The 18,655-nt window shown below is 28.7% G+C and overlaps 2 protein-coding genes across 2 annotated transcripts; both read left to right on the top strand.

Moving 5' to 3' along the window:
* The first annotated feature begins 274 nt into the window (after window positions 1-274).
* On the top strand, window positions 275-3,437 carry LOC126555707 (uncharacterized). Its single transcript, XM_050210594.1, has 5 exons — window positions 275-674; window positions 997-1,176; window positions 1,246-2,204; window positions 2,362-2,709; window positions 3,402-3,437. Exons 1-5 carry the CDS (start codon window positions 275-277, stop codon window positions 3,435-3,437), a joined length of 1,923 nt encoding a protein of 640 aa, XP_050066551.1.
* A 2,275-nt stretch (window positions 3,438-5,712) lies between these two features.
* Window positions 5,713-18,652, top strand: LOC126555709 (uncharacterized; the record flags this gene model as incomplete). The annotated part of the gene is made up of 3 exons (XM_050210595.1): window positions 5,713-5,982; window positions 6,068-6,266; window positions 18,370-18,652. Coding segments are annotated over exons 1-3 (622 nt in total), but the record flags the coding sequence as incomplete, so codon positions are not given.
* Window positions 18,653-18,655: the final 3 nt, after the last annotated feature.

The following is an 18,655-nucleotide window of genomic DNA, read 5'->3' as shown; positions in this document are numbered from 1 at the left end:
ATATTATAATAATTTTAATAATCGGAATTAGTTTTTACATTGTTATAGTTTTAGAATTGGAATTTTATTGCTGTAAGTAATAAAAATCTTTTTAAAAAATATGTTTTTGTTCGTAATATTAGGTTTTAACTTTTTTTTAAATAAATAATTTATAATTATCAGTGCAAATCACAAATGCATCTTTATCGAAGTACATATCGAATATCGATCAAAATAGTGCGTAATTTTCCACCACGACCACTGTTTTAAAATTTTTTTTTTCTAGAAATTAATAATGAGTGAAAAAAGAAAATCGAGTTCTTCAATACTATCTTACTTCAAAAAAAGTAATAATTCAATAAACGATCAAAATGATATTGACGAAACATTATTACCATCAACATCCACAGTTTTTACGCCTTTAACTGATAGTTTAGAACCATCAAGTTCTAAAAATTTGACTCATCCTGCTTCTAATAATGATACTGAAATAATAATTAAAACATATGATATTGGCTTATATATACAGCAAATTATAGATGATCACACTCGATATAATTTATTAAAAAACCATTGGGTTGCACCAAAGAGTTATGTGTATCCATTTTCTTTACAAAATTTGAAAGGAAAAGAAATACGTCGACATTTACAACAAAAACATTTGGATATGTATCCATGGGTTGTATATTCAGAAAGTAAAATGGACTATATTGTAATATTGTACTTTATTTTACTCTGGTGGTTATGGTACTGGAAAAAAAAATTATATGACTCTTGGTTTACTAGTAAATAAACCATTACAAAATTTTAAACATTTAATGGAAAACACAGGAGATCTTCACTCCCATGAAATAACTAATTATCATATTGAATCAGTTTTGAGAGCGCAGGATTTTATAAAGACATACCAAAACCCTTCTCTTGAAGTTGTTAGTCAGATAGATTCTAACCATTTGAAACAAATAACAGAAAATAGAAATAGGTTGCGCCCCATTATTAAATCTGTATTATTTTTAGCTCGCCAGAACATACCTTTTCGAGGTCATCGGGATGACGGACCTTTGTTGAAAAATAATGAATTATCTCCAAAACTGAACGAAGGAAATTTTCGAGAAATATTAAAATTTCGAATTGAATCTGGTGATATGGAATTAGAAAACCATTTAAAAAATACAAGTTCCAAAGCTACTTATATAAGTAAAACTACTCAAAATGAAATTATTTTCATATGCAGTAAATTAATTATTGATAATATTTTAAACAAAGTTAAGCGGTCTCCATTTTATAGTATTATGTTCGACGAAACAACCGATGTGTCACATACATCTCAATTATGTTTAGTCATACGGTATAATAATGAGGATTACACTGTTCAAGAAGATTTCCTTGGTTTTATAGATCCACACAGTTATAATTTCGAAAATTCTGAAATAGAACCAAAATTAAATGGTAAAATATTAGGAGAAACCGTTTTAAAATTAATGAACAACTTCAATTTGGATTTGAATAACTGCGTTGGTATTGCTACTGACGGTTGTAGTGTTATGGCTTCAAAAGTGTGTGGTGCAGTAAAAACTATTCTGGAAAAGATACCCAGTGCTGTCAAATGTCCATGTTTTAACCACGGCTTAAATCTTGCAATTTCTAAAGGTTATCAAATTCAGTCCATCCGGAATAGCTTTGGACAAATTAAGGAAATTATTTCATTTTTTCATGGAAGTTCGAAACGAAATTTTGTACTACAATCTGTTCTACATTCCTCACTACAGTCACTTTGTGAAACTAGGTGGGTTGAGAGGCATACAGCAGTGACGCAATTTTTGACTGGAATTTCGGAAATTATGGATTCTCTTCATAAAATAAGCAATTGGAATGATCGAGAATCATCTAGTAAAGCCAAGGTTTTATTGAATTCAATTGACTGTGAATTCGTCATCACTCTTTATGTTGCTTCACATATATTTTCAATTACACAACCATTAAGCGTAATTTTGCAAAAAAAAAATTTTGATAAACAATCTGCAGTTAACTACATAAATAAAACTATTGAAATTTTAAATAAACTTAGATTAGACGTCAAAACAGAGTTTAAAAATTTGTACTTCAAAGCCGTGGAACAAATGGATAAATTAGAGATTACTGTAAAAAAGCCAAGAACAATATCAATACAGCACCACAGACAGAATCCAGAGATAAAAAATGTAGAAGACTATTTCCGTGTAACAGTATACATTCCGTTTTTAGATTTTGATAACTGATATGAAATCCAGATTCACAGAAGAAACATTGGGCGTGTATAATCTTGGAATATTTGTGCCAAAAATATTAATTTCTAAAATACAAAAAAACACAGTACAAATATTTGAATTTATTTGGAATCAGTTTCTAAATATACATGGATTAAATGGCAGATTTGCAAATAAAGAAGCTTTTATTGGAAAGTTGCAAGGGGAAATGATTTGGTGGGAAGGATATTGGAATAGAGAAAAAAATGATATTCCTGATACAGCTCTAAAATCATTAGAACATTGTGACAAAGATATGTTTCCAACAATACATATACTTTTAAAGATTTTAGCTAGTTTTCCAATTAGTATAGCTTCGGCAGAGAGGAGTTTTTCCGCCCTTAAAAGGATAAAAACTTGGCTGCGGTGCAATATGTTAGAAGAAAGACTGACAGGATTGGCGATTATTCATTGTCACCGAGATGAACATGTTGACATAGATGAAGTAATAACATTTTTTCAAAAAATAACAGAAAAAAAGATTTTGTAATTTAAAACATTTTATTAATTTGTATAAATATATAAAATAAACTTTTTTTCATATATTATACTGAATGTTTCATATATTTAAATGTATGTAAGTACATTAGGTACCTAGTTAAAAATTAAAATCAAAGTAAGTGTATTATAAAACAGTAAGTCCCATCATAATCACCAGTATGACTGATTTCTGTACACAACTAATGTCTACTAATAATTAGACAATTATTATGCCTCTTATTCCTATTAATTAATTTTATTCATGTATATATAATATATATAGCCAGATTGCCCCCCCCCCCGTTTATTAGCTTTGTATCCGCCCTTGGAATAGATTAAATCGATTAGATTAAGATTTTTAATCTATGTTAATCTAACATTTTAAAACTAACTTCTACCATTATCCTGAGCTGAAAAAAGTAATAATATACAAGATTTTCAAGAAAAAGAATTCGATGCAAATCGACTAGGAATAGTTATACATACGTATTATTGAAATAAATTACACAATTATAATTGTAATGACAATAAAAAATTGTAAGTAGGTAGATATGTATAAAAAAAAAATTGTAATCACTAATACTAGTACTAAGAATATTATATGTAACATGTATTTTAGATTTATGTTTAAGATTAAGCATAAATCTTTTATTGTAGTACGGAGGTTTACGAAACACGTACTGTCCGTACTGATATTACATATTTACATATATGCAGTGGGAAAAATGTTGAGGGGGAACTAACGTCACCAAAAATTAAGGAGCGTTCCCGAGTTCTTTATCCAAAGTCTATATCTAACCAAACTTTTTTAAGAAACCTAAATATAAAAAACTACTAAAAAAAAATTTATAGTACCTAAAGAATGTCACTATTCATATTCTTTCAGTTTAATATTTTATTTAAATCATAATTATTATATCCCATGAAATCGCGTGAATGTGGATAATACATTACTACACAATAATTTATTATTTAATAATCGCTTATCGCACTTAACCATCTTCAGAACGTGGAGATTATTCCAGCAAAATAAAATAGGTACGTTTAAATTCGATGTTTAATCAATATGAGTGTCTGCGTAAGCCATTTAAGAAATTATTAAAATTAACATGCAACATAAATTTACAGTTAATTTTTTTAAGCGTCCGCCGGGACTTAGGAGACTTAAATTAAAGAGGACGCATAATCTTACCGTAAATAAGAAGGGCCAGAAGGGGTACACCGCCCACCATCACTTTAACCACTGCATATATGGTGTGATGACACATTTTTACATATTATAATTCATACAGTAATGTAAGGACAAGCGAGTATGGAATATCTTATTAGTAAAATAATTTAACAATTAAAGTAGAAACACACGTCTCTTTGCTAAAAGTTAAAACTCAATGTCTCTGCGATAAGTTCGGAACTACGATAAGTATACATTTTTCGTTATCATATAATATACATATTATATATATAATATATTGTGTCGGTATAATGTTAATATTCTATGCATGAATTTGAATAAATAAACGTAAAATCGCTTAATCGATGTACCTTGTAGAATATTAGTATTGCAGATACATCGGTGCATGTAGGTATATGTCTTGTTTAGACTGAATACAGTCGACATTCTTATGTCGACGTCGATTAAGTATTAGATATGAAAAGACGAGGATTAAACTGTAGGTACCTTACTATTTTAACACGTGTAGAAAATAAACACGTTTCAAAGACCGCATGTTAATCACCTATTTATTGAATATTATACATTTTTTGAATATTAATCAAACTCGGGCGCACAACTGATGAACGTAAAAACTATTACGGTATAGCAGCGGTGGCCGGTGGTAACTGGTATATTATTACATATTTTATTCTTTTTATGCTTTTCCTTTGCCTTCTCTACCGACTATTTGAGGTCGGCCCAAGTGGTCCATAATCTCCACTTACTAACGATTCTTGGCATCCTCCTCACAACACCAGTCATTCTCATATCACGCTGCACTACAACTTCAAACCATCTCTTTTTCGGTCTTCCCCTTGCTTTTTTTCCATCCACCCTCGTGTACTTTGTCACGGAAACTGCCTCGGTTTTTTCTCTTCTTAAAACATGTCCTAGCTATCTCGACCTATTTTCACGCATGACAAAATACGCATTTTGTCAACTATACTACCTTGAGTACCTCTTATATAAAAAGGAAATAATATAAATATATTTAGGAGGAGTTATAAGTTAAGTAAAATTACAAATACCGTTAATTCCCACCTATCTACTGACATCGCCGAACAAACCATACTAGTTGTATTAATTATAATAGAATTTATTATGAGTTATTATTATCATCAATCCAAATATTACACAACGGGATATACCGTAGAGTATTACTCTATGGGCTATACCTAGAAGGTAAACTGAATCAGTAGTAATACATATTAAATTGGAAATAATCAGAAAAATCGTGCAAAACAAACCTTTTGCGAAAATCATCGAAATCGTACGGTTAGAAATTGAGTTATTAAAGGAGACGTGCAAACTTTTAAATGAGAAATTACAATGAAATCTGGAATCACGGCGACCGCATCACACGTCCAAACGCCATTAGAATAAGATATAAATTGATAATAAATATTATGTTTTTATGAAATTTTTATAATTTGAAAAACATTATTGCTATTTAAAATTATTTGAAAGTATACTGCTTCAATTTTTGTTTTGCTAATAAAAAACTCTGTATTTATCTCATATACATTTGAAACAAATGCCAATAAAATAAAGTATAAATGGAAAAAAATATAAAAGATTAAATAAAGGCGGGTTCCCACGGCGCGTGGCTCGGCGAGCTTCGAGCCAAGTAAGCTGGCTTGGTACACTACACGCGCCGTGGGAACGCTCTAGCTCGTCTAGGCGCGGTATAGCTCGGCCAGGCTCGCGCCTATCCGAAAATTGTCGGTCCGATGTTTCCGCGCCAAAGGAAACGAGCAGCGCATTTAAATAGCGTTCCAACGAGCGTGCGGTTCGGCGAGCCATATAGCATACGTTTTTTGGTGTTTTATTTTTTTGGTGTTATTTTATTTCAATAATATTTTTAATATTTTAATAATTTATAACTATGGAATGGTCAAATGATGAGGTTATAGAGTTTTTGCAACTGTATGAATCACATCCACAAATTTGGAACCCACGCCATCCGGATCATAAAAATAGAAATATAGTTCACGATGCATGGAAAGAAATAGAAAACCAGTTAAGGTTAGATAAATTTTTGATTTTTAATAATATTTTTGAATAAAATATATGTTTTTAATTATTGATTTTTGTATTTTTGTAAATTTAGTGTTAAAACTGATATTACAGAAATAAAAAAAAAAAAAGATTCTCTTATGGCTACTTATAGAAAACTTTTAAGCAAAGTTAAATTAAGTAAGGGTACTGGAAGTGGAGCCAAAGATGTTTTTAAGCCAGACTGGTTTGCCTATGATGCAATGGCATTTCTGCATGGGGTTTACACTCCAAAAAAAACAATTTCAACAGAGGTAAGTTTAATCAGTTAATATACTTTGATATATTTCAATAATTATATTTTTTAAATAAATTTTAGTGTTTATAATTTGGATTTAATTATTAGTTGTAATAAAGCGTCTTTTTTTTTTCTGTTGTCCCTGAGAGGAAAACTCTAAATACGGCCCTGTACACGTAATTATTATTTAATATGTTAAAAATACCAATGACCAATGCAGGAAATATACTTAAAGTAATCATTCACGTTGCTCTAGTCGCCGGTTTATACATGTAAAAACCGGTGTCGACATATATTCTAACAATCATGAACCAAATGTTAATTTTAGTTGTTCGTAGTCTCTATGTTATTTTTGTCCATTTAAAGTGTGGTTATTTATGTTTTAAAATATTATACAATATAGCTGTGAAAAATAAATATGAATGACCCGAAATAAACTACAATATCGTCTATATAATTTTAAAAGTAGCATCTAAAAATAAAAGAGAAATTAATAAAATAATTATTTATGTATTTATCACAAATATTTTTAAGTTTTAGTTTGGTTTAAAAAACGAATACTTGTATTATCTTAGAATGTTTAACTTATTTTATTAATGCTGTTTTTATTAGTGTACATAATTTTCTTGCCATTCCACTGTTCCACTTGTCACAAAATATTCGGCTAACTGATCTCTAACCATTTTTGCTTCAAGGCCAGATTTTCTCGGTACTCTTTGTAATGGAAGCATAGATTTAGTACAATTTTGTTCAGACCTCCAAGAGCCTGGAATTACAATTCCGTCATTATTTTCAGTATCGAAAATTCCAGGTGGTGTGTATATAGAATTTGATGATCTGCTTTTTTTTAAGAAATTATGCAACAATACACAAGTCATTGTGACATCTCCCAACTTTTTCTGGCTCTAAAAGTATAGGTCCTCTAAATACGCGGAATACTGAAGCCATAATTCCAAAGACGTTCTCAACAACTCGGCGTGCTCGAGAAAGCCGGTAATTGAAAATTCTTTTGCAATTTCCATTTTCATGTACTCCTGAGTAAGGTTTCATTATGTTCTTACTTAGGGCAAAAGCTCCATCTGTCACAAATACATATGGTAATGAAACATTTGTATTAGGTAGTATTCCTTCTTGTGGTATTAATTGTAATGATGTGCGTTTAAGCCATCATATCTTTTAAATGTTAAGTATTTTAGAAAATAATTATAATAATTATTAGCAATTAAGATTAAGCACACACACACATACACACACACATTAAGATAGCATATTATAAGAATTCCAGTCTGCCGTTCAGGCGGGCATTCGCGTTATTATTGTCTTCTTGTACAGACGGCCAAAGGCGAGTTTAAAAAGACTACGCAGATCGTCTGGACAGGAAGGTATAGTTAAATAGTTATAAATGTTTGTAATAATAATTAAATATATATATATTAATGTGTATCAAAAAAATTAAATACAATTAACAAGTATAGTGATTCAAAGAAAAAGATTTTTTACTTTAAAATATAAATCGGTCACCTAATTCTATGTCTCAGACGAAAGCCACGATTTCAACAAACAAGTCGACACTGGAATCAGAGAGGTAATATAAGTTATGGCTATTTAATAAATAATAAATTTAGAAATATACAATCTCCCCCGATTAATTAAGTAAGCCTTATTTTCAAATCACTACAAAGTGGCGCCCACCTAGAGGCTCTTACCACGTTTAAAGCCCCCGAAATAAAAAAAAATAATTAATCTACAAAATAAAAAAATTAAATAATAATAAGAGTATATAAATAAATTAATATAAAAATATTATTTTATAATTATAATAAAACGAATTAATGCCTAAGTTTTCCATTTTTTCCCCCTAAAATCATTATAATTATATCTTCACAAATTATATTATAAAATAATCTATTTAGTGTTATATAAAAACCAAAAAAAAAAAAAAAAAAAAAAATACAATAATAATAAAAATTTTCATAAATGTCACAAAATAATAGTGATCAGGAAAATGAAATAGGAGAACCAATTTTTGTCTCACTGTCAAATGAAATAAACAAATTTAAGAAACCTCAATTAATTTTAGAATTAAATAAAAGAAATTTAAATAGTGTGGGAACAGTTGCAGAACTCAAAAATAGATTATTAAAATATTTAAACGGTGAATCTTCCTCGGACGATTTTGGAACAATAAATAAAAATTATCAAAACTTAAATAATCAAACCGAAACGAACAAAATGGATAGTAAAAAACTCTATTTTAAACCTAACATATTTTCCGATTCCTCATCTGATAGTATCGATGCATTTTTAAAAAAATATCAAAGAGCAGCTTCTATTAATGGCTGGTCTGAACAAGAAAAATTGCTATACATACCTGCATTCTTAGAGGGCCCAGCACTAACTTTTTATGAAAACATCGAACATCAAAATTTCAATAACTGGGCTGATTTAGAAAAACAACTTCGAAATGAATTCGAGCACATTGCTCATAAAGATATGCTTCGATTATTACTCGAGAAAAGAAAACAGTTAGACGATGAACTACCTATGGCATTTATTAATGAAATCGAATCACTTTGTAGACGTATAGATTCTGAAATGGCCCAACAAGAAATAACTAGATATATAATGAAGGGTCTTAAACCAAATATTGCGAGATACATTGGAATATTAGATAATTCAACACTAAAATTATTAAAAGACAATATAAGAAAATACGAAATGGTAGAATTTATGGTAACGGGTGAAACAAATCAATCGCCTTCCGAAATAAAAACTGACATTATCACCAATAAATTAAATCAAATTTCAAATGAATTCAATGAGAAAATAAATCTGCTTAATGAAAATAATAATAAATTTAAAAACGAAATGGAAAATATTATAAAACCCCAAATTCAAAATAATAATCTTAATAAGCCTAACAATTTTAAAAAGAATCGTAATTTTCTACCAAACAACAATATAAATAATAACAATATAAAAAAATGTAATATATGCTTTAAAAATAATCATACCATGGAATTTTGTTACTTAAAAACAAAAATAATTCAAATAACAATGATAAAATGCAATGTACAATTTGTTCTAGAAATAATCATTCTACAGAAAATTGCCGATTTAAAAATAACCCGATTAATTGTCAATTATGTAATATGATAGGACATTCAGCACAAACTTGTAGAAAATTTTCAATTCAAAAAAACTAATAAATAGGTTAAACAGTTTTTCTGACACTCGCTGTTACCCTTCAACGTCAGTTAAAAAACCAGTAACTACTTACAAAATTAATCATATTTCTGAACCGTTATTCATTCGCGCTAAACTTAATAATATTGATGTACCTATAACTATTGATACAGGGGCCAATATATGTTGTATAAGACACACGCTTGTACCCCCTGAAAATAAAATAATTAAAGAAAACATAATTTTATCAGGTCCAAACAATAACCCATTAACTGTCTATGGCTCCACAACAATTAAACTTAAAATCAATTCTCATGATTTTGAAACATCAGTATTTATTGTTAAAAATTTAACGTGCCATATAATAATAGGAAATAATTTTTTACACAGCAATAAGGCTATTATCAATTTTCATAATAACACTTTAATATTAAATGATTCAATCACAATACAAACTTATACCAATATATCTAAAACAAATATTAATAATATTAAAGAGGAAATAGCAGATATATTTCTTGTAGACTCTGACTACTCGATGGCACATTGCATATCTGCAGACTTAAAAATGTCTAAAGGAATAGCGTTTCGTATAAAAACAACATTTGGAAACACAACGCCTCAACTCGAAAAGTTAAACCCACAAATAGGCGATGCAATTCCAATAAAAATCGGAAACAAAATAATTTATCACCTAGTAACAAAACAAAAATATTTTCATAAACCTAAATACGATGACATAAAACTCACTATTCAAAACTTAAAAAAATCAATGCAAAAATTACATGATTTCAAAATTGCTATTCCTACAATTGCCTCAGGCGTAGACAAATGTAATTGGGCAATCATTAAACAATCAATTTTTAAAGAATTTTCAAACACAAATATCGATCTTCTCATTTGTCATAAAGATAAAACACATATAACTAATAATTGGAAAACTCATGAACATCAAAAGGTCATAAATTTAATACGCGACCATTACCATTCTCATAAAATAATTAAAAAATCAAATAATATTAATGACATTTTCAATGATAAAATAAGAACACCCAATAATAATCTTAATAATAATATGAGTAAAATAATTAAAATAAATGACGATCATAATATAAAAATTGATACAAAAGATAGTAATACAATTAAATCAATTTTTGAAAGTTATAAACCCGGAGAAAATGTCGCAGGCGATGGAAACTGTGGCATTTATGCTGTATGCAATGCTTTAAACGATAACAAATTAAATAAAATTACTTCTATAGCAGATATCTTACAATTATTTAATATTACACAGCTGCCTAATTATTGGATGTCTGATGACGAATTAGCCGCGCTGATTATTATAATCACGACACTTATATTTACAATGACACTAATAAAACAGCAATTATCTATCAAAAGAAAAACTATAATAATAGGCCCGCAATCGTTTTGTATAATGTCAATAATAATACGCATTGGATACCCGGGACAAGAACAGATAAACCATCAAATAAAATACCACATAAATATATTATCATCAATGACGTACCGCCTTTACAAACATTAATAAATAACATTAAGAAAAATAATAGTATCAGTAATGACACACTTCCAAATGACTTTATAAATATCAAAAAACCTCTTAATAATAACAATAACATTAAATCAGTAAATAATTACACAAAAATATCAAACACAATTACGAATAATTACGATGACAAAGAAACACTTATGGATGAAGGAACTATAATTAATATATCCCAGCATCTCGATAAATATCAACATAAAAAAGTAGTTGAATTATTAAAAAAATTCATTCACCTTTTTACAACTGACACCTCATACATAAAATGTGCTAATATAGATCCTTGCGAAATAAAATTAAAACAAAATTATACGGATCCTAAATTTAATGCACCCCACAGAGTTTCCCCTCAACAACGTGAAGAATTAAAAATACAATTAGACAAATTACTTAATGCAAATATCATTCGACCTATAACATCAAAATTTGCAGCTCCAGCCTTTTTAGTAAAAAAGAAGGAAAAAGGATCTTATAGGCTCGTAGTTTCATATAAAGAACTAAATGATAGAGTAGAAACAGATCAATATCCTTTACCTAGAACTACAGATTTATTAAGAGCTCTAGAAGGATCAAAATATTTTTCATCTCTTGACCTTAATAGTGGTTTTTTTCAATTACCTGTCAAAGAAGAAGACCAATATAAACTTGCATTTACGTCTTGTCATGGACTATTCACGTTCACCAGAATCCCACAAGGCCTAAAAGTTAGTTCAAGTATCTTTCAGAGAAAACTGAATGAAGCTTTTTCAGAATTATTATATAAATCTCTCGTAATATACATTGATGACTTAGCATCATATGGCAAAGACTTTGAACAAGCCTTAAATAATTTAAATAATGCTTTATTAATAATGGATAAATTAAATTTTTCTCTTAAAACAAGTAAATGTTTCTTTTTTAATAACAAAATTGAATTACTCGGACATATAATAACTCGTGAAGGTATCAAACCGATGGATAAAAATACAAAAGCAATAACTGAATTCAAACAACCAACAACTCAAAAAGAGGTTAGGTCATTTATAGGAATGTGTTCGTATTACAGAAAACACGTAAAAGATTTCGCAAAAATAGCACACCCCCTCACTGAACTTATAAAAGGAGATAACAAAAAAATAGACTGGCAAATAGAACATGAAGAATCTTTTAAAAAATTAAAACAATATTTAATCTCTGAACCACTTCTAAAACACTTTGATGACGATAAACATGTTTTTCTAACAACAGATGCTTCAATTACGGGTTTAGGAGCCTATATTGAACAAGCCGATAATAATAATATATTACATCCAGTAGGATATGCATCGCGTAAATTATTGGCTAATGAAAAAACATATTCATCAACTACCCTAGAACTTTTAGGGTTGTGTTTTGGAATAACTTATTTCCGAGAATATTTATGGGGAAGACACTTTACTGTTTTCTGCGACAATATAAGTCTTCAATACTACAAAAATTTAAAAATCCCTTCTGCTCGAATAGCTAGATTAACACTTAAATTATTAGATTTCGATTTTGATATAATTTACAAAAAAGGTAAAGAGAATTTAATAGCAGATGCTTTATCTAGAAATGCAGTTAATAAAATTGATGTAATAGTTGAAAATGAACATACAGAAATAAATTTAGATTTAGACAATATAAAAAATGAACAAACTAAAGACAAATTTTGCTCTGATATAATTAAAACAATAATAGAACCAAATAACAAAAATATTTCTAAAAATATAAAAAGAAAAACACGAAGATTTACACTATTAAATGCAATATTATACTACAAAAAATTTACCCCCCCTAAAAATTTCGTGCCAATTCTAGTAGTTCCAAAAACTTTAATTAACAATATATTAAAATCTTATCATGAATCACCTACGGGAGGTCATACAGGTATAACAAGAACAATTCATAAAATACAAAATAAATATTACTGGGAAAATTTGGTTAAAGACACCACTGAATTCATAAAAACATGCCATAAATGCCAAATAAATAAAAAATCAGAAGGCAAACCAATAGGTCAATTACAACCTATACAATTATCAAATAGACCATTGGATAGGCTAACGTTTGACTATTTAGGTCCTTTAACTACCAGCAATAAAAAGAAATACGTATTAGTGGCTGCATGTAATAATACTAAATTTATTTTTACTAAAGCTGTTGCTTCAGCCTCCGCCGAATCAACAGTTAAATTTATCATTCAAATAGTATCTCATTGGGGATGCTTTCAAATATTTTCTTCTGATAGAGGTACTCATTTCAAAAATAAACTCGTAAATGATATATGTAACAATTTAGGAATAAAACAAGTTTTATCAACAAGTTACTCCCCCCAATCACAGGGGCTAGTCGAAAAAATTAATGGTGTTCTTACTACTTCACTAAAAAATTATATAGAAGATAATAATCAATCTAGATGGTCTTACTATTTACCATACGTAACGTTAAGCTATAATGCTACCCCACAAACTAGTACAAAATACAGTCCTTTTTATTTAATGCATGGTTTTGAACCATATTTTCCAATCGACAATAAACTAATTCCAAATAATCTACCATATGATATAAAAAGTCGTTAATTGAATTAAATGAAATACGTAATAAAATTCCCAGTATAGTGTCAGTAGCTCAACAAAATCAAAAAAAATATCATGACAAATCGCATAAAATAATTAGTTTTAATCCGGGAAACTTAGTTCTTATTAAATTTCCATTTTCAGAAATAGGGAAATCTCCAAAATTAGGTCCAAAATATAGAGGTCCTTTCAAAATTTTAGAAAAAATCAATGACCTAAATTATAAAGTCGAACTAATTTTAGATAATAAAGTAACTGAAGATATAATCCACGTTAGGCGCCTTAAACCATATCACTCAAGAGAAGATACAGATAATTAACTATCACTGCCTAAAAAAAAAAATAATAATAATAATAACAACAATTAATAAAATATTATCATACATGTAAAAATAAAATATAATAAGATAATAGAATTGTACAAAAATAATTTGATAACAACATACTCAAATCATTATAATAAACACTATATAACGTGAAAACATAATATATTTTTAAGTATGTACAAATTATATGCGTATTGGATATGATTAATTAAATTCGATATCAATAAATAAAATAATAAAAATATATTCATACCAATTTTTTCAAATATCCCAAATTCTTAGTACTTAAATATTAAGAAATTAAAACAATGTATATAAATATATTATAATAATAAGTGTTAAAAACATATGAATAATTTGAGTTAAAATAACCTAAACTCTATAAAAGAATAATATAAAATAAAAAAAGAATGTAAAGATAAACTAGCCTAAATAAGCATAAGCATATTACATTTTTGTAAAAAACGCAAAAATTATTAAATAATTCATATTATGGTCATTGAAGTTTAAAAAAAAAAAAAAAAAAAAAACTTTAATAACTCAATAACAATTTACAACAATTATAGCACGTAACATAAATTATATATATAATTATTTATTAATATTAAAACTATCTATATTATATTATATATGTCTTAGAAACCATTGTATTATACTTTATACATTTATAAATTGTAAAACATTCACATTCAACATTAAACAAAATCAAAATGAAGTTCACACATCTACTATTTCTCTTGCAATTACACATGGCACATGGTTTTATCGCATATGACTGTAATGGACAAAAAAATCAATATAACATCATTTAATAGCCTCTTTGTGGAACCATGCGAACCACCATCAGAAATCAACACTCAATTAATTCAAAGAATTCAACTCCTACAAAAAACAGATACCTATCTAACACCCTATGCACATTATGTATCTAATTCTATACTTTTCATTGTTTAACTTTCATGCTTTTTATGGTTTGGAATTATATGTTATCCTTAACTTTTGATGCGAGGACGCATCACAAAAAGGCTAGGGTGGATGTAATGATGTGCGTTTAAGCCATCATATCTTTTAAATGTTAAGTATTTTAGAAAATAATTATAATAATTATTAGCAATTAAGATTAAGCACACACACACATACACACACACATTAAGATAGCATATTATAAGAATTCCAGTCTGCCGTTCAGGCGGGCATTCGCGTTATTATTGTCTTCTTGTACAGACGGCCAAAGGCGAGTTTAAAAAGACTACGCAGATCGTCTGGACAGGAAGATATAGTTAAATAGTTATAAATGTTTGTAATAATAATTAAATATATATATATTAATGTGTATCAAAAAAATTAAATACAATTAACAAGTAAAGTGATTCAAAGAAAAAGATTTTTTACTTTAAAATATAAATCGGTCACCTAATTCTATGTCTCAGACGAAAGCCACGATTTCAACAAACAAGTCGACACTGGAATCAGAGAGGTAATATAAGTTATGGCTATTTAATAAATAATAAATTTAGAAATATACAATCTCCCCCGATTAATTAAGTAAACCTCCTTTTCAAATCACTACAAATTCATTTGTCTCCAGTTTTTTAAAAAATGGCGTGTTCCGAAGTACGCCACCATCGCTGATTCTGCCTTGACAGCCGATATCCACATAAATAAAATCATAATTCGAATTCACGACAGCCATAAGCACAATGCTAAAAGTTTCCTTATAATTATAGTATTCAGATCCACTATTTGCGGGGCATTGAATCACTATATGTTTTCCGTCAATAGCCCCGAGGCAGTTGGGGAAATTCCATTTTTTGTAAAAATCTGCTGCTATATTTTTCCAATCACTTTCATTGTTTGGCAACTAAAAAAACAATAATTAATTTTCATTACATTGCGTTTTTATTTTAATTTTTTTTTTAAACTTATAACATATTATTTATACTGTTTACTTATTGTGTACTTATTAATTATACTATCTTAAATATAACCATAATTAATGGCCATCCCACATACTAACTCCTATGATCAAATCATACTTACTATATACTATTATATACTATTTGTAAAATTAAGACTATACAACCTACCTTCGTTAAACACTTTAAATATAAATACAATTAACTTATTATCTCGTGATCTTTAGTAGAGTATTGTAATTTATCATTCAAACATACGTATTTGAAATACATTTTTTGTCACGCCTGCACCGAAAGTTTGGTTTTCGACCACGGTTGAAAAGCGTTCGAAAGCGTCCTTTTTCCGTCCAGCGGGCGGTAAAGTGGAAATCCCCAAAGTGCCGGGCGGAAAAGAGGAAATCCCCAAAAGTGCCGGGCGGAAAAGAGGAAATCCCCAAAAGTGCCGGGCGGAAAAGAGGAATTCCCCAAAAGTGCCGGGCGGAAAAGAGGAATTCCCCAAAAGTGCCGGGCGGAAAAGAAGAAATCCCCAAAAGTGCCGGCCGCCGAGTACGTAGGTATCACCTGCACAACCAGAAACTAAAATGTACACCTACCACGGTTCTTACAAAACATAAACTTTTGGTTACATCTTAAATGTATAGTAACCTCCTTGCACGACGCATAAACATTTAAACATATTTAATTTGCACTGTTCCTATATAAGTGCGTCGAACGATGCGTTAGTAATAGTCTATAATTGTTGCATAGATCCATGCATAACATTTTTCATGAACGCAGGGGCGTGACAAAAAATAGTATGTGTGGCTCGCGCGGGAAGGCCATTTCAGTCTTGGGCGAAATGCGGCACTTGCCTACGGCTCGTGCCGCACACAACGCCCGCGACTGAAATGGCTCACTTCCCGCCCTTGCCACACAATATACTATTGTATTAGATTCTGAACGAAGTGATGAATGTATTGATTTTACAATGATGTGTGTTTTTTTTTTTTTTGTGTCTGTGTACAGCATAACTAGTCGAAATAATGCTCCAATTTCAAACTATGGGGGTGGTTTCCGATGTAAAAGTGAATATCCTTGGTGCATTATAGAGGCAAAAAGTTAACATTTTCCAACAGTTTTCAAAAAAATCGAGAAAAACAAAAAAAAATGACGGAAAAACGGCAATTTTTACTCAAAACCAGTTTTCGACCAAATCGATTTTTTTTATGGTTGTAATTCAAAAACTAATAACTGAAAATTCTTGAAATTTTCACCAAATGTTAATGTCAGTGGTATCTGCATATAGTTAAATTTTTAAAAAAATTTGACTTTTTTTGAGTTATTTATAGACCACTGAACTTTTCGATTTTTTTGAGAAATTTTTTTTAAAGTGTCGATAAAAGTTTTGAAAATTTAATACAAGGTTCCTTATAAGTTGTTTTTATTGTAGCCAAAAAAAATTAAAAATCGTTAGTCACAATTTTTTTTTATAAGAGTTTATAGTTCAAATTTTTACGAAATCTGTGGAAAACGCGAAAATTTGCAAGTAATTTTGAAGTTGAAAAATCATAAAATTTTTTTCTTTTATAACTAAGTTTTGAAAATTTGGTACAAGGTTCTCCATACATTTTTCTTCAAATATCTGTAAAAAAAACTCTACCGGATTCAGACAAAAATTTTTTATGAGTGTTTGAAATTTAAATTTTTACAAAACCGCGTTAAATAACGGTTTAGCCTCAAACGATTTTTGATATTTGTTATTATTCAAAAAGTTTAAGTCGTAGATACTTGAAAATTTTACCAGTTATTAAGATTCGCGTTTTCTTTACTTGATTTAAATTTCAAAATATTTTGATTTTTTTTGAGCTATTTATAGACAACTGAAATTTTCAATTTTTCTGAAAAAATATTTTTGAAGCGTCGATAAAATTTTTTTGGCCCTATCAAAATACTTGAAAATTTAATACAAAGTTCCTCATAAGTTATTCTTATAGTGATTAAAAAATTATAAGAATACATAGGCACAATTTTTTTTTATTAGCATTTGAAGTTCAAATATTGACAAAAATTCGTCAAAACTATGAATAGGTACTTGCTAATTATTTTGTAGGTATATTTCATAAAAATTTTTGTATAAGTAGCTAAGAGTTGAAAATTTAATACAAGGTTTTTCATAAGTTTAGCTTACAATTATTATAAAAGAATTTAAATTTTGTTGTATTCAGGCCATTAAAACATAAACCACCGTTTTCACCAACCACTAGAAATTATATCCTAGGCTGACAAATCATCTTCGTTCAGAATCGTTTTTCGTATACAATGATAACTATCATTGGATTCAAATTTAACACTCCTATAATATATAATAATGATCCATACGGCACCTAATGTACAGCAGAGCGGTACTCACTTGCCCGCTTTTTTATATTATATTTATTTCATCAGTTGTTTGATCAAATTGTTTAAAACACATAGAATATAATAAAATAGATATACGTATTACGTTGATGTTTCTAAATCTTATTTAAATAATAAAAACCATGTATTTTATATTTATTATTGTTATCAGTTTGAAAATTTGGTGGATGATGACAATATGACTGCAAATTGTCAATTGCACGACACAACTGAAATCGATGATTCTCAGACTCAGGATTTTAACTTTAAGAGCCCATCTCCATCATCCAGTAAAATTAGTAAAAAAAGAAAATCAAATGATAAAGTGGAAGTGATTGAAAACAAGATGGACGAAGTATTTACAATTTTAAAACAAATTACTCAAACTCCGGCCAAAAACAAGTGTACACTTTTTACCGATTTACTTTGCGCTAAATTAGAATCCTTAAATGAATACA

Source organism: Aphis gossypii, unplaced genomic scaffold (genome assembly GCF_020184175.1).
Source record: "Aphis gossypii isolate Hap1 unplaced genomic scaffold, ASM2018417v2 Contig01014, whole genome shotgun sequence".
NCBI lineage: Eukaryota > Metazoa > Arthropoda > Insecta > Hemiptera > Aphididae > Aphis > Aphis gossypii.
The sequence above is the reverse complement of the archived record's forward strand: the minus strand, read 5'-3'. Positions and strand labels throughout refer to the sequence as shown.